Source organism: Pelmatolapia mariae, linkage group LG16_19 (assembly GCF_036321145.2).
Source record: "Pelmatolapia mariae isolate MD_Pm_ZW linkage group LG16_19, Pm_UMD_F_2, whole genome shotgun sequence".
NCBI lineage: Eukaryota > Metazoa > Chordata > Actinopteri > Cichliformes > Cichlidae > Pelmatolapia > Pelmatolapia mariae.
The window spans coordinates 40,759,757-40,783,984 of record NC_086241.1 but is presented as its reverse complement, the minus strand read 5'-3'; the positions used below and the strand labels follow the sequence as shown (position 1 = coordinate 40,783,984).

The following is a 24,228-nucleotide window of genomic DNA, read 5'->3' as shown; positions in this document are numbered from 1 at the left end:
GTGTGTGGCAGGAACTTCAGGTGTGGCCAGTCCGCCTGCAGGGCCACACCCATCAGGCCTGCATGTGGCTGTTCTCCATCCTCCAGCCACACATGTATACACCCACACCCTGCCTCTACAAATAATGAGTGGAACACCGAACAACACAGCATAGTGCAGAAAAACACACATCCCCAAATAACAACAACAATACCAATAATAATAATAATAATAACAATAATAATAATAATAATAATAATCCATCCTGCTCACGGACCCCCGAGTCCTCCAGAGCAGGGTCCGTGACAGACTGTGAGTTTAGCTCAGAGTGAGCCGACGACAATCTTTGTACACAAGCGTTTTACAGCTTAAATGGAAATATGGAGAAAGGCGATATTTCGATTTATCTAATGTTGGTTTTAACTGGAACAGAACATAGGGTTTCAAGGTGATAAAGTAAAATTTAAGGCGTTTTCTCTGCTATTAAACAGCTTGGCTTAGTTTTTCAACCGAAGGCAACAAGAAGGTTAACTGAATCTTCTCCTCTCGCTAACAGGAGTTTATTTTTTACAGTTTCAGTGTAATTTATAACTCCTCATTCAAACTACTTAAAACATGTTTGCGTGTCATAATTTTTCTGTTTCCTACTTTCGGAAGCATAAGATTTTTTCTCAGCCCCCCTCTGGAAATAAATGGGTTAGTTATTCTGATGTACGAAATGAAATAATGTCAGTCGCAAAGTTCGGAGGACTGACTGCTTCGTCAGTACTGAAAAAATTGTTGTGCATAACTGATGCAGTACTTACTAAAATGACTGAATTTTGACATTTCTTTGTAATTTCAAACTGCTTAAAACTATGTTTGCTAAAACTCGAGCAAACATAAAAAAATAAATGCAGACCTGCGCTTCACCACGTCACAGCGTTGAGCAATGCAAATGATCAAAGTCCACACGGGAAGCCTCTTTCGAAAAATCTGTCCTCCCATGTCATGCAGTGTGAGCCGTAATGCAGCGGTGTTGTGGAAAAATCACCAGCCATCTGTGGCTCTCGTCTACTCTGTCGTTTTTGACACTGTGTTTTGCACCTGTGATGTTACACCCGCAGTGTTTGGATTTTAAACCGCCCTTCCGACCGCAGAAGGAGCTGGAATTTTGTATAATGTACAAGGAATTTGGCTGCTGTGATTATCAGAAGGACCAGGAGCTGATGTCTAAATACTACCAGATTATGGATAATTTTGACTACAGTGGATATGCCAGCTGTGCCGGGTTCGTCTTTGACTTGCTCTGCCAGGTAGGAACACATGGACAAAGGTCGGTTGGCTGAGTCCAGGACCTACCATTACACTGGCCAAACAAAACAACTGCTGTGAAATAAGCAACAGAAGCAAAACAACAAAGCAGTACAGTGTCTTTAGTTAAAAAATGTCATGACGACTTTGAAAGCTGTACACTGATATACAGTAAAGGCTATGAAAGATTTGTCTGAAAATCTAGTGCTTTATTTATGTTCTGTCATTACTGGTAATGCAGGCTATAGGAAATAGATGGAATTATGCTCCTTATCATCTACAGGCATATCTCAATATAATAACCTGCAGTAATCTTGCTTTGCAAGTATGTATTAATGAAGTACATTATTATTCATTCTTAACATTAATATTCATTTACCATCATCTATTCAATTGTCCGAATACAAGGTGGTTAAAGTGCACAGGGAGAACCCTAGTTCTATGCAAAATTTAGCACACCTGACCGTGACATATCATTCTATATATACGGATCAATATGGGTCAAGACTAAAGTTATATATCTCTTCTATATATCTCCTTTAGTCATAAGGGCTGAATGAACTTTCTTAACATTAAGAAATATTGCTGGTGTCACCATTTTAGGTTTTTAAGCTCAACAATATTTTGTGTTATGGCCCACAACTTTACTGGTTTAGTTCACTGACATCACTAATAATATTTTACAAGAGAGGCTTTTATATAAGACTTTGCTCAGCAAGAAACAATGGGCAAAGAGAGTTACAGACTTTTTTTTCTGTGTAATGGAAGAACAAGTAGGTAAAGGGTTGACAGTTTCCTGAGAGTACTGGACTAAGATTTATATAAAGGATACATAATGTGAATGCAAAGCCTCTACATTTGACAGATGTTAAACTGCAGCAATAAGCAGTTTATTTAAAATCACTCTTGTCATATCAACTTCAGTCCTATGTCCGCTGTATTTGTAACTTATTCATATTGTAATCCATGTAACAAAAACAACTAATGCAGGTTTAAAGACCACTTTACATGCTATAAGTGGCACTAACTGTTCCTTCTTGTTGCATGTCTCTTCGTGTGTTGCTTGTCTCTTCTTTTCCTCCTTTTTTGCCTCTCCTCCATCTGTCTGATCTCAGGAGTGTTCTCCCTATGCGGCTCACCTCTTTGATGCTGAGGATCCAAACACCCCGGTCAGGACCATCCCAGGCCTCTGTTCTGAGTACTGCTTTCAGTTTTGGAATAAGTGTTCTTTCACCATTCCTTTCTTGTCTGGTGACCCATATATAGCAAACTTCAGAGAAAATCAGACCAGTCTCTGCCATTACCTGGAGTTACAAGACAAGGACTACTGTTATCCATATCTGCTTAACAACCAGCAACTCACCCAGAACCTGGGTGGCATTCAGGTGAACTCAGATGGCTGTCTGCAGCTGTGCCTGGAAGAAGTGGCCAATGGTCTCCGGAATCCATTAGCTATGGTGCATGCCAATGATGGCACACATAGATTCTTTGTGGCAGAACAGGTCGGCCTGGTGTGGACCTATCTTCCAGATCGGTCCAAGCTGGAGAGACCATTTTTGAACATTACCCAGGCAGTGCTAACATCATCGTGGGAAGGTGATGAGAGAGGCTTTCTCGGACTTGCCTTTCACCCCAAATACAAGTACAATGGGAAGCTGTATGTGTATTACTCAGTGGAGGTGGGTTTTGATGAGAGAATCAGAATCAGTGAGTTCCACGTATCAGCCAATGACATGAATGAGGTGGACCACACCTCTGAGCGGTAGGTATGAACTGTTGTACTTGGTTAGCAAAAAGCACTACCTTTTTCTAAAACCTGAACTGTTTTGCAGTTTTATACTTTTTGTCATATTGACCATTATCAGAGAGAAACAAATGGTTTGTACCAATTCTTTTGTGTTTTTTGTGTAAATTTGTTTTAACACCCAATCTATTCCTTATTTCTTGTATCAACATGTTCCTTTAGAGTTATTCTGGAGATTGATGAACCGGCATCCAACCATAATGGAGGGCAGCTGCTATTTGCAGATGATGGGTACTTGTATATTTTCACAGGTGATGGTGGAATGGCAGGAGACCCATTTGGGAAATATGGGAATGCTCAGAACAGGTAAGGAGCTCATAATTAGACATCCAAAAATGAAAAATGTAAAACATTTATACATTAAAATGTAAAAAAGCTAATTTGAATGTATAATCTTGTATGTTTCTTGACATTTTAGATGAAAAAATCTGCCATGTGCTTTCTTCACAGGCATGTTGTTATGACATTATAACCTTCATTACAATCTGGTGAAAATTATGTTCAGTTCGTGTTCAGTAAGAAATTGCAAAAACAGTAAAAATCTTCAATTTTTTATTACAATGTTTTAAAGATAAATATGACAACTATACAAAAATATACAGTTTGAATTGTTGTGTGTCTGTTAAACAGAGGAGAGGATGAAAGTACTGATGGTATTGCTGTTTAAAAACTGTGGAAACACTGACAATCAATATGTAGTAAAAGATCAACATTTTTTACGTTGTAGGTCAGCTCTCTTGGGTAAAGTGCTTCGAATTGATGTGGATGACAACCAGAGAGGTCCATTGTACAGAATTCCTCCAGATAACCCGTTTATACATGAACAGGGAGCACGCCCGGAGGTTTATGCTTACGGTGTTCGCAATATGTGGAGGTGTTCGGTGGACCGGGGTGAGCCATGGACCAAAGACGGCAAAGGGCGTATCTTCTGTGGGGATGTAGGCCAGAACAAGTTCGAGGAAATCGATATAATCGAGAAAGGTCGAAATTATGGCTGGAGAGCTAAAGAAGGCTTCTCTTGCTACGATAAGAAACTATGTGCCAACAGTTCATTAGGTAGGTATGCTACATCAATGTACTATTATTATGGCAAACAGTATAGAGAAGAGCATAACTTTAAATGATTTGTCTGTGTAATTTATCCATTGCATTAAAAATGGCATAATCAGTCTACACTTGTCTCAGACTAGTCACCATTTTGCACTCAGAAGTGCGTTAATTCTTCTGGTGAAATCAACTTTCTGGTTTTTCTTACATGGAAGACTGAACATGCATCAAATTAGGCTGTGGCAGTTAAACAATGCTCGGTTGGTGTGAAGGGGCAAAAAGTGGACCAAGGAAATATTCTCCACACCATTATACCACTGCCACCAGCCTATCATCCAAAATCATCACTTCAGGCAACTTTTTTCCATTCTTTTATTTTGGTTAGCCCATGTTATGTGGAAAAATCAGAATTTGGTCAACAGTTTCTGAAATAGTCCAACTACCTTGTCTGGCATCAATAACTATGCTATATCCAAAGTAATCGCTTCTTCATTCTGATGCTTGATTTGAATTTCAGCAGGTTGTTTTGACTGTGTCTACGTGTCTAAACCCATTAAGTAGCTGCCATGATTGGCTGATTAGAAGTTTGCATTAACAAACAGTTTAATAACTGTACCTAATAAATCGGATGCTGAGTATATTTTGCAGTTTTTGTATGAACAAAAACATCATACAATTGCTGAATAGTTTACATAAATGTCTTGTTCAATAGAGACACTATTACTCTCTCACTGTCGCCATTACATGATTCATTGTCACTGATTCCCCCCACATTTCGTATTCTGAATCAGGTCCTACACTGTAAAATCTAATTAGTTCCCAGAACTCAAAAAAATTGAGGAAACTCGTTGCCTCAAAAAAATTGAGTAAAGCTTAGCTAAAAATGACTAAGTTAGGACAACTTATTTATTTTGAGTACTCTGTACAAGCTCATTTGTTCCCAGAACTCAAAAAAATTGGATCAAGTTTACATAAGATGACCAAGTTAGGGCAACTTACTCATTTTGAGTACACTGTACAGCCGTGTTAGTTCCCAGAACTCAAAAAAATTGAGGAAACTCGTTGCCTCAAAAAAACTAAGTAAAGCTTACTTAAGATGACTGTTAGGACACCTTATACATTGCAAGTCTGCAGTATTAAGAATAACTTGATATTTCTGACTGCACAATACTAATTGTTTACCTACTGACAAACATTTCAAGTTCAACTAAATGAAAAAACAATTTGTGGTAACCTGATTATGACTAAAAATAATTAACAACACTTTTTGTAATGATGTTAAAATCAGCCCAACTTTTATTTTCAAACACACTAAAGTATAACAGCCAACATACTGGACACTGTTCTGCTGAACAACAAACAATTATATTGCCATCACTGTTATAATCTTACAATGAAACAAAGTCTCAGATGTAATTATTCTGAAAATAAGTTTAGGCCTACCACAAGTTTGTTTTGTACTTACATTACTTATATAATCAAAATAAAATATTTGTTGTTCTGTCACAAGTGCAGTCTCTAATTTAAACAACACATTTGTTTTGCATTCCAACACATGAGCTGGAATGTTGTAATATTTTAAGGATGGCTTGTTTCCAGTCCAGGCGTTACTGCCTGAATGACTGTCATGGATCGAGGTGATCCAAATGTAGGTGCAGAAGAAAGTCTTTAACTTCCCTTAAGTACAGTGGCAGTGGATGTGGGTTGGCGATGCAATGAGCTTGCAATGAGCTGTGTAATGCTCAAATATCTACTTAATTTATCAAAATATCACATATTTGCAGAAGTGCTTCCACGTTTTCGGAGAGCTCTGTTATCCACCAGCGCGATAGCTGACCTGGAGGTCAAGGCCTGATAGAGTCCGCGAGCACAGCCAACTCCTGGCATATTGTTTTCAACCCCCCTGCGGTCTTTTACTACTCAGGTTAAACATGATATATATAGTTAGTTAGTTAGTTAGTTAGTTATGGCTATGGATTGAAAATATCCCCCACACCCCACCCTACCCCTAACGGCTGCACCTCCTGAAGAATTTTGTCTGGGCTCTTATCTCACTTTTTTATTTCAAACAATCAACAGAAAATTTCACAGACATAGTTTTATGTAAGGTTTTTAAAGGCTGTGGTGTTAATTTTTAAGTAATATGAGCCCCAGCGGCAGCAGCAACGCTAGGCTAACACTAACTAGCTAGCAAGATTAGAAACCTGGGGCCCGTTCTTCGTACCTCGCTTACTACATCCAAGATCAAATGACACATCCAAGATCAAATCATCGCGCTAACCTTGAGCTCGCTAATCCGGTTCTCCGAACACACCTGTTGTTGACGATTAGTATAGCTGGATGAAGTAATCTGAGATCACTGGGTGGCTTAAAAGGGGCTACGCATCGATAGTAGAAACATTGATCGGCAACCCTGTGATTGGTCGGCGAAGATGTCAAAGGAGCGCGCTCAGTATTTTACGGCAGCAGACCAAGAACTCTTGATTGAGGGATATCAGGAGTTTCAGAGTCTAATTAAAACGCAAGGGAACACTGCAAAGGCTGCAAAAGCAAGGAGAGAGGAATGGCAGAAAGTTGCTGACAAATTAAAGTCGTAAATAATTTATTATATTACATTATATCATGTGATATTATATTATACCACATTATATTATATTACACCATATCCTCTGTCACATTAGAGCCACAACAGGACCCACTAGAACATGGGAACAAGTAAAAGTGAAATATAAGAATATTCTACAGAATGGTAATATTTATCACTTATATTGCTTTTAGTCTCTTGAAAAGAGACCCTGCAATAATCTGTTTGTTTGTTCATAACAGCAACCAAGAAAAGGGCAGAGCAAATAAAGACAGGTGGTGGTCCTGCACCCCCTCGCCACACCCCGGCTTTTTGTACTGTGACATTTATTGACATTGTGGGGTTTTTTGTGTGTAGTTTTACATAACACTCCATCACTTTTACTTGTTCCCATGCAAGGGGTGACTGAAGCATGCACAGTAAGTTGGGAAATATATATATATCTATATATCTAGAGAGAGAGAGAGAGAGAGAGAAAGAAAGAAAATAATACCCTCACGGGAATATCGATATCCCTCTATGAGCACACTGTCGCTCTGAGCTAAAGGATCCTGTCTATCCCGCAATATACGCTGAATTCTGAAAACCCTTCTTATCAATCTTGCACCTTCCGCAATGGGTTGCTCGCGTACAAACGGACAGGACATGGCTGCGACAGACTTCCCAAATCCACCTTCGCTTTTATAGCCGTGGTCTCTCATCTTGATTACACGAAGTCATTTACTATTACTACTCTAAAATATGAATTACATCTGACATAATCTACTACATGACATAGAATGATTAATAGTACATTTCCCTTTTTTTCGGAAATGACATGTATGTATCTGTATGAAATCAATAAAAGAATGCTGCATTATATTTAGTTACATTGATAATATTTATTTATGGTAAAACAGTGGCGAAATATCGCTGTTGCTTTCATATAACTGCAGCGGACATACCTGAGTGGCCGCGATCTAATCCTGTTTACATAAAGTAAACCTGCTCCCGAGCAGGTTTACGCTTACGGATCTGTTGCTATGACAGCAAGTCCCAGATGAGCTTCGGAGAACCGAACGATCCAAGATCACGCGAAATCGTCAACATTCAAATCCGGCTAACTTACTTAGCGAGGTACGAAGAACGGGCCCCTGGTGCTAAACTAAGAGAAGCCACAAAATCAGTTTGAATAAGAGTAAACATTTACTCACCATGTCAGTAAAGATCCACAGCAATGACAACAATAATATCTCCAGGTTTGCTCAACTTATTCCATAACAAATGCTGGCGCCATGAACATGCGGACTGATCCGGGAGGGAGGAGGACGGTAGTCACGTGGCATTTTCAAAACACATCTTTCATCCTTCCGCACTGAGAAGCAAAACTTCCAGCTTACTTAGTTTTTCTAAGTTAAGACAACTCAAATAAATTGAGTTTATCAGCGTTTTTGCATAAAAAGTACTGGTAACGTATTTAAATCGAGTTCTAATAACAAATTGATAAAAATTGAGTTCAGCCTATTTAATATTTTTAATTAAACACAATATTACATTTTACAGTGTACATTTTTCCAAATTAATGGCAAAGTTTATATTCAGAATCACTCTTAATGGAGGCGGTCCGCTTGCCTCCACCCCAGAGAGAAGGGTTACACCTCCTGGGTCTAGGTGCAGCTTGCCCCTCTGGGGGCGGGGGTACCTGGACCTGGGATATAGAGTATGTTTGGGGAGTGTGATTGTCTGTGCAGTGTCTATTTGTGTCTGTCTACACGTTGGGTAAGTGCAGAGTATTTGTTTGTGTATATGGGGGTGGGAATGCACGTTTGAGTCTGCGTGCGCCTGTTCGTCTGTGTCTATATGTCAGGTTGGGTCTTAGACTCCACCTCTCTGGGAACATCTCAGGCCCTCCAAAGTACGGAGGCCCATCTCCCCTTACCACACTCCCTGCCGGTGGCTGATGCCCTCAGACGTTGGTGTGCTGGTGGTTCTTGTCGACTGGGGCTGGGCGCTCATGTATGTACCGGCTCACTCCTGGTGGCCGATTGGCGGGGCCTGGCGCCTGTGGCCCGGCTGGGTGGGGTGCCCTCAGGCCTCTGGGCCTGAAGCTCGGTCCTCTCTGGCGCAGCTGGCTGCCGGCAGAGCCCACGGGCACGCCACTGCAACCCCCCCTGGCCTCTGCTCCGTGGCTGCTGGGTGACCTCTCGTTTGGGGCTCTACTCAGCTCTTCCCAGGAGGGTGGCACGGTTGCCCCCCTTTGGTGGTCCTCCTTGGGTCCTCGTACACTGGGGCCTCTGGATGTCTGGGGCCTGGATCTCCTCCATACCTGCTTCATGCCCTGGGGGACGGGGCTATGGCTCCCCTCACTCCCTAGCAGACCGTTACATGGAGAAACCTTTGGAATACAAGCATGCTTATCCACACAGGTGTACACACAGGTGTACACACGGGTGTTCACAGACACAAACTACACCTTTCTTGGCTGCTACCTCAAAGCACATTGTGTGCTGTCTATCTTGCGTGCTGCACAATAACATTTAATATTTAGTATCTACTGTTATCTACTGCTAGCTAGTTTATTGTGATGGTGCTGTATTTATTATGTTGCTCTTTTTTGTTTGTTTGTTTTCTCTTCTGTTTTTTTTCTCCATACAGGTGATCCAGGTGTTTTGTTTGTTTTTTCTTTCTTTCTTCTCCCCTTTCTCACCATCTCTTCTCCCCTCTATTTTTCTTTCTCTCCCTCTCTTTCTTTCATTCTTTCTCCCTGTCCTATCCCCCAGTCATGTCTGTCCCGACTGTAACAACCGAAAATCAAATAAAATAAATACATAATTATAATAAAGGTCAATCAAATGGACCATTATGGCAAGGCCATGATGATCCACTTGGTAAAGTAAATCCGCTTGGCATCTCTCTTAGCCTTAAGACAACAATTCTGATGGCTAAAGATCCAAACGGGACAGGGGAAAAAAAAAAGAAAAAAAGAAAAAAAAGAATCACTCTTAATTAGCAATGCAATAAATATTTGCTTAAAAATTCAGAATTACATTTAGCTTATCAGTCAAATATGGATGACAAATCATTTGTTGGTACTTGACTGAACCCAACCCAATGTTGAACTAAGATGTATCTAAAATGGCTACAATGGCACATCCTGTTCTGATGCTCTGATAATGGAGATCCATAATAATGCAGTTAACGACCCTTTTTCATTTTTTCACAGATGATGTCCTGCCTGTTTATGCATATCCTCATAGGATGGGCAAGTCAGTCACTGGTGGTTATGTGTATCGAGGTTGTGAATACCCCAACCTGAATGGCATTTATATATTTGGAGACTTCATGAGTGGGTAGGATTCACTTGAAAGATATTATTTTATTGTTTAAAACATTTATTTTTATTTTGATAACAGTAGTGAAATACCAATCATTTGTGAAATTAAAGGAGTGTTATGTCTGCCCCCAAAAATTGAAATAACTGTTGTTTCTGTCAAAAAATTAAAAATAACTGCTGTGTTTGATGCAACTTCATTCACATCCTAGGATTTCAGAAATGGCATGATATCATTCCTATAGCTACTTGAAAAATTCCTTTTTTACAAACCCTCCTCTGCAGAACCATGTTCCTCACCAAATAAAATGAAAGACCTTCTCTTCTTCAGGTCATCATTATTTCGGTATTGGTTCATCTATCAAAATCAATATTGATTCAGCTATCAAGACTATTCCTCGTTGGACTAGTCTTGATAGCTGAATTCTAGGTAGACCAGAACCACTCCACAAGTCTTACTCAAAGATGCTAATCTTAACCTTTTGTGTAGACTTTCAGAGTGTCCACCTAATTTAGGAAATAAAAATACTTTTATATTGTAATAGGATGGCAGCTATGTGGCTGAAATAGAGGGGCCGGTTTGAGTCCCTGCTTCTCTAGGCCATGTGTGGAAGTGTTGTTGGGCAAGATACTAACCAACCGAGCAAGCACTTGGTGACAGTGGGAAGGAAAAACTCCATTTTAACAGGAAGAAACCTCCAGCAGAACCAGGGTCAAGGAGGAGCAGCTATCTGCCGCAACTGGAGGGGGCTGATGGGAAGAAGACAGGATAAAGCACAAGCTGTGGAAGAGAGCCAGGCATTCATAACAACTAATGATTAAATGCAGAGTGGTGTACAAATACATAGTGAGTTAAGGTCTCTCCAGCGATCCTCAGGATTTTCTATACAGGCGCTGTGGAGAGCATCCTCACACAGAACATCACATCCTGGTTTGGGAACAGCTGTGTTAAGGACCAAAAAGCTCTTCAGAGAGTGATCTGTACAGCAGAATGCTGCTGCAGGATTGCTCTGCCCCCCCGCTTCAGGACACCTACACCAGGAGATGCCGGACTAGAGCAGCGCAGATACTGAAGGACCCGTCTCATCCTGGCAACAAACTGTTCCAACTTCTGCAAGAAGGTTCCGCATCATCCGGGCAAGGACAGAGAGACTCAAGAGAAGCTTCTATCCCCAAGCCATCCGGGCCCTAAACCAACCAAAAACCACTAAAGCCTAAAAAAGGTCACCTAACTATATGCTTTATAAAAAAGAAAGGTCTTGAGTATAATCTTAAAAGTAGAAAAGTTGCCTGTCTCCCCAGTCCAAACTGGGAACTGGTTCCAGAGAAGACGAGCCTTAAAGCTGAAGGCTTTGTCTCCCATTCTACTTTTAAATAGTCTAAGACAGGGGTGTCCAAGTCCAGGCCTCTCTCTTTCTAGTCCCTGTAACAACCATATTTTTTCACTATCAGAGGTCAATATCAGGTCTTCTGTATCTTTCATTTCTTATCCAAAACTCCGATGTGCAATGTACCAAATGTACTATAGTTATTTGAAGGAATTCATAAGTACTCTAAAAATGCAGAAGTAACTGGTACTAAGGGGTGTGAAATTAAAAACACAAAAAACGCATAAAGTGCCTACACATTAGAAATCATAGATTTTATTTATGTTCCAGGCGTTTGATGAGCCTGCAGGAGGACAAAAAAACAGGAAACTGGAAATACAACGAGATATGTATGGGGATGGGGCTAACCTGTGCCTTTCCTGGACTTATCAACAACTATCACCAGTACATCATCTCCTTTGCTGAGGATGAATCTGGTAATGAATCATCTCACAATCTCACAGTTAATGTTTTTCCTGTAGTGTTTTTAGCTGGTTTTAGTAGTTGAAATGAATGTTTTGTGTAATATTCTTTAAATATGTTATTCATTTCAGGTGAGCTTTACTTCATGTCCACTGCAATACCAAGTGCTACATCACCTTCAGGAGTCGTTTATAAAGTCATCGATCCTTCAAGGTGAGTGATAGAATTACTCATTATTTTCAGTTTGTTTTAAATGAAATTAATATGAATTTAGGCAAACTCACCTGAATCAATGACAGGTTGTTTAGAGGGAGAAACATCTTTGTAGAGAAAGTATAACCACGCTGCACACTGTTCCACTTACCATTATTTTTGTTTAGTTCCTTTTGTCAGGTACAGAGAAACAGCGTGCATGCATACATCTGTACATAGATATAGATTCAGTAAGATTCAGTCACTGAAGCATTCCTGGCTACTTGACAGCCCACATGTGCATACTATTAATCAAGACCTGTGATCAAGATTCCAAAATATTTTCCAGTCATTTGTATCAGGGGATGGAAAGGTAAAAAATACAGTGAGAACATTTTCAGTAATCTCAATAATGCATCTTCCTGCATTAAATCTGAGGGATTGCTCAAGTGCACTTTCGTTTTTTTTTATTTGGTGTTACTCTTCTTACAGATGTGGAGAGAGACAGGAGTTTAACATGCGCTCTTTGCACATATACAATAATCCAGCCTCACCACCGTAACGTTAACTAACGGTAACATTAGTTAGTGACTGAGCAGCCCTGGGACTTTTCTCTGTTTCTTATATAAACCGTTTCAGTGCCTCATCTTTAGCTGCAGGTCTCAACATCTGTCAGTTCAGTTGTAAATTGGTATTTTTGTCATGGACTTATAGAATAAATGTAGGCAAAAATGCACTCATAGAAATCCATGTCCAAAAATCCACTCTTGAACACAGTCTTGTTTTCATTTGCAAATAATTATATTGATTTTGTGATTCAAATCATGTTTTTTATTGTTTGTTTGTTGGGAGAAGAGTTGAGATCTCTTTTACAAATGTGGGGTTGTGAAGTATAGGAATTCTCTTCTTAACTGTGTTTTGTAGTTGCAGGTAGTAAAGAACATTTCTGTTGTCTAATCAGAAACTTTGAAAAAGATTAGAGGCTAACATGAGTGTATTAACTTGAAGATTTGATGGAAATGTGTGATTCCTTCCTGCTCCCATTTCTAATGTGAAGAGTTGCTCTGTTAATCTGAAAGTCTGGATTGTGCCAAACTGGAGAGAGACTACAGGGAGACTACAATTGTAATCTGTCAAAGTGGAGGAGATCAACGGGTTTGTGTTAATAGAGGCAGTAATAAAGATGAGGTCTGGAAGTTTGACGTGATTACAATGTATTTGTTCTAATTCTCTTCTTGAGTTGTGGGCTTCACAATATATTGTATCTGATTAGCTAGATAGTAAAAATTAGCTGCCTCAAGATGCCCATTACATGTTTTTCTGGTGAGTGGAGAGATTTTAGCTTTTTTGTTTTTCCAGTTGAACCTTATGATGTTGGAGTCTAACAAATGAAACAGTTTAGGTGTAAGTTTGAATGGAATCACTGAGAAAAATTAAGTAATTTGGGAGATTAATTCAGGTTATTAATGTCAGGTTATTAATTAATAACAGAAGTCAGTAAATAGATGGAAGAGTAGTTTTTAGTAATTGTTGCTGTTCATATGGGGAGGAAATTTCACGACTGCCTTAAAGCAGACCCCTCTAAAACCACAGCAGCCAGTGCAATGGCGGTCTCCACAGACGTCAATGATTCCTTGGTATGGTCAATTTCCAAAAGGACAATAAATGTTAAATGTTAAAGGACGGCAAAGAGAAGCAATAAAAAGGAACCTAACTCCTCCTTTATCACCATGTCTGATCTTGACTGTTAAAAACAGACTGTCAGCGGTTAAATAAGAATAAACAGAGAATCTATCAATAAACAGTTATTTGTCATTGTGTTTTAGACGTGCTCCACCAAGACAGTGCCACTACGACCCTCTTCCAGTGAGAATAAAAAGTAATCTCATCAAGTTTGTTCCTCAAGAAAGTGAGTTCACATACACATTCTCTTCACACAAACTGAAATGATAAACCAGCTGTCTCAGTTTTTATAATATCATTTGGTCTATATTGTTTCATCATCTTCCATTAGCACTGGTTGGCATTGACCTGCCGAATGAAAACTTTGAGCCACAATCCACTGAATCCTATCAATGGCACCAAGAGCTAAGTGATCATCGAGGTGAAATAGGAGCAAGCCTGATTACTCCTGTACCAGCCACAGGTACTTCCAAACCAACCAAAAATTCAAGGCGTAAAGGCCGGCGTAGGAAGAATAAATCCAAATTGGAAAGTGCACCTCACATCCAGAAGGGAGCAGTGAGACTGGTTGGGGATGCCAGGAGTGACCGTGGACGTGTAGAGATCTACATTAATGGGGAATGGGGTACCGTGTGTGATGACCTGTGGACCCTTGTCAATGCTAGAGTGGTTTGCCGGCAGCTCGGTTTCCAACATGCTCTGAAAGCAGCTAAGAACTCTGAGTTTGGTGAGGGAAAGGATTTGCGAATTCTTCTTGATGATGTTCAGTGTGTAGGCACTGAATCCAGCCTTTTAGATTGCAGACATGCTGGTGTGGGGACACATAACTGTGCCCACTATGAAGATGCTGGTGTGATCTGTGGCAACTCATCATATGTTGCAGAAGTTTAACTAATATTAAGTCGAGAGAAATACAAAAGAGTTAATGTCCTGTTTAAAAAAACATTTAAAAAATCACAACACAACACAGACAGCTATTCTATTTCCCACAGCAACAAGAAATGAACAGTAATGCAATCTAAAACTGCAGTTGTGTTATATGTAGTACAATACAATGAACGTGATAACTACTTAAGAGTATTTTAAATAAAGCTCACAAGCAAATGCCTACATTTCAATAATCTACGGCAGGATAGTGTGTATACTGAGACAAACTAACAGTTATGATTTAATAAGATAATAAAGACAGTCGTTTTTTCAAAATAATGGATCTTACTTATTGTATCAGTCAGAGTGCATTAAGATATAGTATAACAATTGAATTACACACAAGGTTTTTCCTTCAGTATTTTTCATTGATAAGGGAATACTTTGAATTTTATTATTGGGTTATAAAAGTTTGACTTTACAATGTAATATTAAAATGTTGACTGTATATTTCGTGTCTCAATTTTTTGTGGGAAGAAAAAACAATGAGTCCCTACTTAATGTAATATAAAGGTGAACTGGATAAAAGCCTTAGAGCAAAGAGGCATACCTGAAACCTTTTACATGTGAAATCTGATGCAATATTTGAAGATGATTATCTCAAAGACTATCAAAGATAAAAACTTGACATTATCACTTGTCTTTACATAAATTACCTCACTTTAGCTTTTCTTCCATTCTGGAACTCCACAAAGTCTCATGAAAAGACATTTAATGTGTTTCTATATTTAACGTATTTGAGCTCCAGAAGTCCTGCGCTGAAGACGCATTCTACATCTGCTTATTTTGTGCAGAATATTGTGATAACGTTACTTTACAGCAGCAGCTGCCCACATTAAACTGTGACTATTGTGAAGATAATATTGATACGTGTATGCAGTTGCATGAGCTGGAGATGGAGACCTTCTTTTTTGAGGTCTTTAATCTTGCCAAATTTCATAACAGAGATGACCACTCGGTGAAAATGATGATTCTGCGGATCCAACATCACATATGAAACTCTGCGCTCAAGTTCCCTCAAGACACTGACTTTGTGTTTTTAATTGTGGTTGAATGCATGTGTCACAAGTCAAAGTGTTTTACCTTTTAATATGTGGTTATTTATTGAAGGGATGGTTTATTTAAAGGTTTCAGCACCGTACTGAGGAGACATAAGTAATTCCAAACTTGCACGTTATTGTATTCACATTCATTATGCTGATTCTAAAATAACACAGAACTCTTACTGTCTTAAACCTAAGATCTTTGTTTGTGGTGGTTATTAAAATACTGAAATTGTGTGTTTTTTGGAGAATATTAAAGAACCTGCTTGCAATATTCTGTTTCACAGATGACATTTATATATAGTTAGTTATAGATTTAAATGTTAATGTAATATAAATAAAAAAATGCAAAAAATAGTTAAGAACTTATAAAAGGGCACAGGGGTCAGCAAAGCACACCACCTCTGTTTAAGCATTCATTGAGGCTTTTTATAAATGCTTTTATATTTTCAAAATAAAAAAGTTTGAAAAGTACTTTTCAGATATGATGCTGAAATGTTGTACATTTCTGAAACTTAGCAAAAACGCATATGCACAATTAATTGACTTTTACAAATGTATTACCCATTATGCAGGGTTGATGTCATATTTTCTCCAGCAGATGGCAGAATAATACTACTATTTTAAAAGCACAAGAGAACCTGAAAAAATATTCGGTCTGCATACCTGTTCATCTTAGTCAACAAGAACTGCTTTTCTTGGATGTGTGTGTGTTTGTGTTTTCTAATTCTTAATTGTAGCAGTTTAGAAAGCTGGTGCACTGAAAACCCCTTTTGGTGGTGGTCAGAGGGCCCGGTGGCGCCAGTGTCCGGCAGCCTCGCCTCCGTCAGTGCACCCCAGGGTGGCTGTGGCTACAATGTAGCTTGCCATCACCAGTGTGTGGATGTGTGTGTGAATGGGTGGATGACTGGTTGTGTAAAGCGCTTTGGGGTCCTTAGGGACTAGTAAAGCGCTATACAAATACAGGCCATTACAGGCCATTTTGTCATAGCTGTTCTTCAAATAAAAAAAATCAAATCATAGTCCTACTCTGTATCTATATTTGTTCTATAATTATAGCTACAATATCATAGCTATACCATATAGCTACCATATCATGTCTATATACCTATATTATTGCTAATATATTTTTGTAATATATCTATATCATGACTAAAGCACTTCTGGATGGATGCAAACTGCATTTCGTTGCCTTGTACTTGTGACATGTGCAATGACAATAAAGTTAAATTCTATTCTATTAATATCATAAATATAATATATAATATATAAAAACTACTAAATGAAAATGTGTGTGTATTTGTTGTAGGGTAATTGTGATGGACCTGTAAATATTTTACCACACATATTACAGTATTGGACAAATAATTTAGAGACTTCACCCTGGACATTTATATTTTAGTCATTTAAAAAGGTCTTAATTTTAAAAAATTTTCACAGTCTCTCAGTCCTGTGCTGGCTCGAGACCTCTCTCTCTCTCTTCTCCCCTTCTTGTTCATTTGTGTATTAAGCCCACTCTGTGTTTCAGGCCGGAACTCAACCTGCGTTCTCCCTTTTGGGTTTGTGCACAATAAACAATTACTACAACTACTACAGTTAGTCTAGCCAGGCTTCATCACACAGGATCTTTGTCGTCGAGTAGGTGAAACGATGGTTCCACAGTGTGTAGCATCAACTGTCAAACATGGAGGAGGAAGCGTGATGGTCGGCCCCAGATAAGCGGAAGAAGATGGATGGATGATTCTAATAAAGACCTTTCATCAAAAGTCTGGGTAGAAATGGTCTTGAAATATATGAGTGTGTATCTGTGTGGAGGTGAGACATGGGTGACAGTGTCACACTGTGCCACTAAAGAATGTCTGACTTAAAAAATGTTAAAAAAAAAAATACTGAGTAAACTGTGACTGGCAAATATGGAGTTATAAAGAGGAAAAGAAAAAGAATGTCTTCCTCTGTATTTGAATTGGAAATGGATTTTTAAAATGCTCATATGAAAATATACTAATGAAATCTAATTGAAGTAAGATTCCATAAACTAAATTAAACATGAATTAAGATATGTGACTGAATATTTAAATATAATGGAATATGCCTTGATAAGAATAAATTTAAATGAAAATGTAAAGAAGTGGCCTCAGGATTGTGGGTACAATGGTGCTGAAAATACTGGAGAAAATAAAGAAGAAAAAAAAAAACCAGGATTCTCGTAGTGCTCCCATCACTTATGTGAGCATAGGGTCAATGTAGATGAATGCTGGCATCAACTATTCCATTGCTGGGCAGATAGGACAATTTATTCACCCACTTACTTTCCCCTACAGGCTGAGAACGGTACTCCAAATCAGGATCGGAATACTTTATTAATCCCAGCGGAAATTATGTCAATTCAAAATGTTTTTTTTTTTTTTCCAGAGCACTGCTGATTTCCACATTGCAGACGTTTCACATAAGCCTTGAGTTATAAAGGGGCTTCCTCAAAGGTTCAATTCAATTCAATTCAATTCAATTCAATTTTATTTATATAGCGCCAAATCACAACAAAAGTCGCCTCAAGGCGCTTTATATATATCTTATTTTGGCTACATTGATCAGTGCTCTTCTCCTGACCATGCAGGTTGACAGTCCTTCAATTAATCTTTCAGTTTTGCAATGAAAAACTGTCTATTCCCACTGCAAAAACAACCTTTTTAGTGACATCATGATCACTGCTCTAACCGCTTGGATGGCTAATTTGTTAGTCAGTAATGTTAGCTAATGATGGGCACATGTAAATTGTCCATACCCACTGCTTGTGTTTATAGCAGCAACCTTGCTGTTAAGTGAGTCAGTATGTGACACTTCTCTGAGGTCATCATTTAACTTCACTGAAGGACTTGGCGTGGGATAAAGCTGCTGCTTGTATTCAGATGTGGGGGGTGGTTCATAGCACACCTGTTTGTTTATTTAGGCTATGACTCATTTTCCTCTGTGTTGTACCATTATACTTGACCATCTTGTTCTAATTTGTGGTACTTTTTTTTTAAAGAGTATTATATGAAAGATATTTTTTTTCAGCTACACACTTTTCCTATCCAGGAATATAGTACTATCATATATCATATATAGTAATATGGTAGGGACAGTCTTACATTTGCTAACATAGTATACACAAAAAATAAGAACTAGGCATTTTTATAACACATTTCTAGTATCACTCACCACAAATCACTTGTGAACCACAGTTCACATAATAACTATAAGTCACTTTTTGTCATTTGTAAATCTGCACAGGCACAAGAAGAACATGCAAACCCCTCACAGAGGGGACTCTGGGTTTGAAGCAGGACAGCTTCTTGCTGTGAACTGTGGTGACCTCTGCAGCACCATACCATCTGTTAGTTCTTTTCATTGTATTTACATCAGCTTGTGTATTTGTTTGTTCCAATTTATTAGTAGAGTAGCTTATTACATAGCGAGTTCCTGGACTTTGATGGATGTTTTTATCCATCTGCACTCTGAAACTAGAGCTCAAAATATAGTTCAGAAAAAGATATGAAATACCTAAGCTAAGAAATTAAGTGACACCATATACAGGAAGAACTGTTTAAGTGGATATATTGTTGTGTGTTAGTAATGTTATTTAAAAAAAATAAATACACAAAGTCTTTCCCAACACACTCATCGTTTTCTGAATTGCTTTTAAAATTTGAATGTTCAGCTCCTTAATAACTAATTACAGGTCTGGTGTTGTACCTGTGAGAGTATTGCAATTAAACTAAAAACAATGCTTTAAACACTGGATAGCATTAAGTAAGTTAAGTACAGCTCATTAAGTACACACACACACACACACACACACACACACACACACACACACACACACACACACACACACAAAAAAACAACCTCAAATTAGTTAGTTAATTTAACCTTATAAATTAACTAGTTTAGACTACTTGTTTTTTAACACAAGAATCTGAAAAAAAGATTAGTTATTTATGTAAATCAACCACTGATGATGAGTCATTGAACTGCCCAGTGTTTATAATTTATTCATTCAGTTATTGTTCTTGTTTGTGTTAATGTCTGATATAGTTAGTTACAGCTAACCCTAGAACCGTTTATTCATTTAAACTTATGAAATGCAAACTATCATCTATTCAAATGCTTTTATAGATTTAAAATTATATATATGTTTTTTATTATGATTGTTATGACAGTCATTGCTGTCTTGAACAGTGACTGAAAAAGCATGGCAAATATTTCTTACTGACTTTACCTGCTACCACAAGACGTACAATACCAGTCCAACGTTTGGACATATCTTCTCATTTAATGGTTTTTCTTTACTTTCATGACTATTTACATTGTAGATTCTCACTAGCATCCAAACTATGAAAGAACACATGTGGAATTATGTTGTAAACAAAAAAGTGTGAATTAACTCAAAACATGTTTTATATTTCAGATTCTTCAAAATAACCACCCCTTTGCTTTGATTATTGCTTTGCACACTCTCGGCATTCTCTCGATGAGCTTCATCAGGTCGTCACCTGAAATGGTTTTCCGAGTCTGGTGACTCGGATGAATTTATCTTCAGCAGCAGAGGTGACTCTTGGTCTTCCCTTCCTGGGGCGGTCATCGTTCGTGGTAGCGCTTGGTGGTTTTTTGCAACTGTACTTGGGGACACACATAAAAAATTTGAGCCATTTTCCAGACTGACTGACCTTCAGTTCTTAAAGTAATGATGGACTGTTGTTTCTCTTTACTTAGCTGATTGGTTCTTACCATAATATGAATTCTAACAACAATAATAATGTATACTTCCCCGTGGGGAAATTACTCTCTCTGCATTTCACCCATTCACTCAACGAAGCAGTGGTCAGCCACTAAGCAGGCGCCCAGGGAGCAGTGTGTAGGGACGGTACCTTGCTCAGGGGTACCTCAGGGTAGCTGTTCAGTAGATTCGAACCCCCAATCTTCTGATCATGGGGCAACCATTCTACCTACTGAGCTATCCCTGCCCAGTTGTCAAATACGGCTGTCAGCTGTGTACCAACCTGACTTCTGCACAACACAACTGATGGTCCCAACCCCATTAAAAGGGCAAGAAATTCCACAAACAAACCCTGACAGGCACACCTGTGAATGGTATCCATCTCAGGTGACGACATCATGAAGCTCACTGAGAGAAGGCTGAGGGTCTGCAGCGCTGTCAACAAAGCAAAGGGCGGCTACTTACAGGAATCTGAAATATAAGACATTTTTATCCATTTTTCTTTGCTGCATAATTCCTTATATCTTGTATCATATATTTAATGTCTTCAGTGTGTACCTACAATGTAGAAAGTAGCAAAAATAAGGAAAAACCATAAAATAAGAAGTCTGTCCAAACTTTTGACCTGTAGTGTATACAGTAATGGACATTTTTAATGAAGCCTAGTCCATTGTGATTTGATAATCTATTTACCTTTAGAATAAAACCTGAAGCTAATTTATAAAGAATATCTGATAATTAGTTTTTATCCATTTAATGATAGTAAAAGTCGAGTATCTCAGAAAGCACTTTCTTTCTGTTCCTTCTGGCCAGGAACGCTGCTACTCTCAAGGCTTCCAGCATGAATTTTCCTATTTCCCAGCCTATCAACCTACACCTGCAGCTGATTCACTCGTTCTTACATACAAACACTGTGATTTGCAGTGTTCTTAAGACTGCCTTAGTTACCACTGAAAGCACTTACAATCCACATATCAATATTTCAATTGTAATCTCCTTACTTGCTGGTTTTTGTAGGACTTTTTGAACTAGCAATTCCAGTCCTTCAGATTCTGAGTTGTTTTAAATAAAAAACACTTGTAGAGAACTGATAAGTGTGCTTTTGAATCCGCGGTGGCTTTTGCCACACTCATAATCACTGACACAAGGCAAAAGGAAGCCATGCTGTTAACTCAGACTGTGAACCCTGGCACAGCAATCTCACACACAGCTGTGCTGGACCCAGTTCTGTTGTTTATGTACCCATTCACATATGCATGCTTTGGAGTTTTATTTGAAGATCCCTAAGCGTCACAGCTGTGTTCCCTGAACCAGACCACCTGCAACAATTAAAGATGCCTCTGCAGCTTGCTGGCTCAGCAGGGCTCTGATCAACACTACATTATAGAGAGAAGTTGTTTTGCAAGTGGTTGTAAAAGGGGATCTGGTTTCAGCCCCCTGCCATGTTTCTCCACATTGTTCCCACTCTCATCACGAGGAGTAAACAGTGGAATAAAATGCAGTAAACTGGTGTTTTTCTTCATGTACTTCAAAACCAGAAGCATTCTTCATCAAACATTACTTCACTTTAATTGTTTTAAGTTAATTCATGGGGTAGCAATAGGTGTCTATGGCTACTAAAAACTAATGTCTGGTGACCTCATACAACAAATAATGAGGAATGTTCAAAGTGAACAACAAAAGGTCTGCAGTTTTTGGAAAAGCTGGGTTAGGTGTTTTTATGTTGCACTTTTTACTCAATTTAAGCACTTAAATCACAGTGTACCTCATTCACACAAGTTCTTTTTTCCCATGCTCTACCTAACTGCTTTCTAACATTCTTACACTCACACTCCAATGGATGTACCGAAGAGCAGCCAGGGATCGAACCACAAACTTTGAGATTACAGACGAGTGCTATCCCTAACTCCTTAGCTCTGTAAAACCACAAGAGAAAACTGTACAAAAATAAACGGGCATGTAACACGATGAGTAACTGAAAATGGACCGAGTCTTAACACTTTTTGTCTCTCATGGAGAACTCAAAGCATTTTATACAACATGCCTGATTCACACAACCTGTTTCGTCTATGCTTGAGTGTTTTCTATCTACCAATCATACATCATTGTGGTCTGATAAATGCATCAGAAAGCAACTTTGGGTTGCCCAAAGATATCTGGCATGCAGACTGGAGCAGCCAGCGATCAAACCACCAACCTTGTGAGCTGTGGATGCACTGCTCTAATCACTAAGCTACAGGCATCGCAAGTGCTCTTGGGGACCCCACACGCCACACACTGTTTGTGTTCACGATGTGAGTTTGCTTTATTTACATTGTCAAGATCCCTCAGGCTGACTCTTTCCAGTCCTCTATGTCTAGTCAGCTTGCCGTCATCTCACCAACTCCACACACCTCGAGGTCCTGGCGCACTACTGAAATAAGGGATGGCATGACAACAACCACCAGCCACATTAAGCAAGCTCCCCTGGAACTGCCCCCTGAACTCACTGCGCAATCCACCCTGCAGCCAAGCCACTCACCACACCCCGCCACATACACCCATCACCTGTCTTAGGCCAGGGAACCATCCAGCCCAGCCTATGTATCTGGCTAATGTATAGAACTGGACAGTCAGTTGGAGTCTTATTCTAAATAATGTCAATAATAAGCAACTCCTGCCATTAATTAATGTTTCAATCTTAAATATGATCAACCTATCTCTAATAAGCATCTCTAGACCCAGCTGTCTTAGCTAATTATAGGCCAATCTCCAACCTTCCTTTCATATCAAACATCCTTGAAAGAGTAGTTATCAAACAGCTAACAGATCATCTGCAGAGGAATGGCTTATTTGAAGAGTTTCAGTCAGGTTTCAGAGCTCATCACAGCACAGAAACAGCTTTAGTGAAGGTTACAAATGATCTTCTTATGGCCTCTGACAGTGGACTCATCTCTGTGCTTGTCCTGCTAGACCTCAGTGCAGCGTTTGATCCTGCGACCACAATATCCTATTAGCACAATTAGAGCACGCTGTAGGTATTACAGGTACTGCGCTGCAGTGGTTTGTATCATATCTACCTAATAGACTCCAATTTGTACATGTAAATGGAGAGTCCTCTTCACACACTGAGGTCAATTATGGTGTTCCACAGGGTTCAGTGTTAGGACCAATTCTGTTTACATTATACACGCTTCCCTTAGGCAGTATCATTAGAAGACATAGCATACATTTTCACTGCTATGCTGATGACACCCAACTTTATCTATCCATGAAGACAGGTAACACACACCAATTAGTTAAACTGCAGGAATGTCTTAAAGACATAAAGACCTGGATGGCCGCTAACTTTCTGCTTCTTAATTCAGATCAAACTGAGGTTATTGTACTTGGCCCTGAAAATCTTAGAAATATGGTATCTAACCAGATTCTTACTCTGGATGGCATTACCTTGGCCTCCAGTAACACTGTTAGGAACTTTGGAGTCATTTTTGACCAGGATATGTCCTCCAATGCAGGGTGTCCTAAAAACTCCCTGAAAAGCCTTCAGCTAATCCAAAATGCTGCAGCAAGAGTCCTGACAGGGACTAGAAAGAGAGAGCAGATTTCTCCTGTATTGGCTTCCCTTCATTGGCTCCCTGTTAAATCCAAATTCAAAATCCTGCTCCTCACATACAAGGTCTTAAATAATCAGGCCCCATCTTATCTTAATGACCTTGTAGTACCATATCACCCTATTAGAGCACTTCGCTCTCACACTGCAGGCTTACTTGTTGTTCCTAAAGTATTTAAAAGTAGAATGGGAGGCAGAGCCTTCAGTTTTCAGGAACCTCTTCTGTGG

General features: G+C 39.0%; 1 protein-coding gene across 1 annotated transcript; it reads left to right on the top strand.

Moving 5' to 3' along the window:
- Positions 1-986: 986 nt before the first annotated feature.
- hhipl1 (HHIP-like 1) lies at positions 987-14,573 on the top strand. Its single transcript, XM_063497664.1, has 9 exons — positions 987-1,274; positions 2,388-3,034; positions 3,239-3,382; positions 3,804-4,132; positions 9,910-10,036; positions 11,676-11,821; positions 11,939-12,020; positions 13,826-13,908; positions 14,014-14,573. The coding sequence occupies exons 1-9, from the start codon at positions 987-989 to the stop codon at positions 14,571-14,573; spliced, it is 2,406 nt and encodes an 801-aa protein (XP_063353734.1).
- Positions 14,574-24,228: the final 9,655 nt, after the last annotated feature.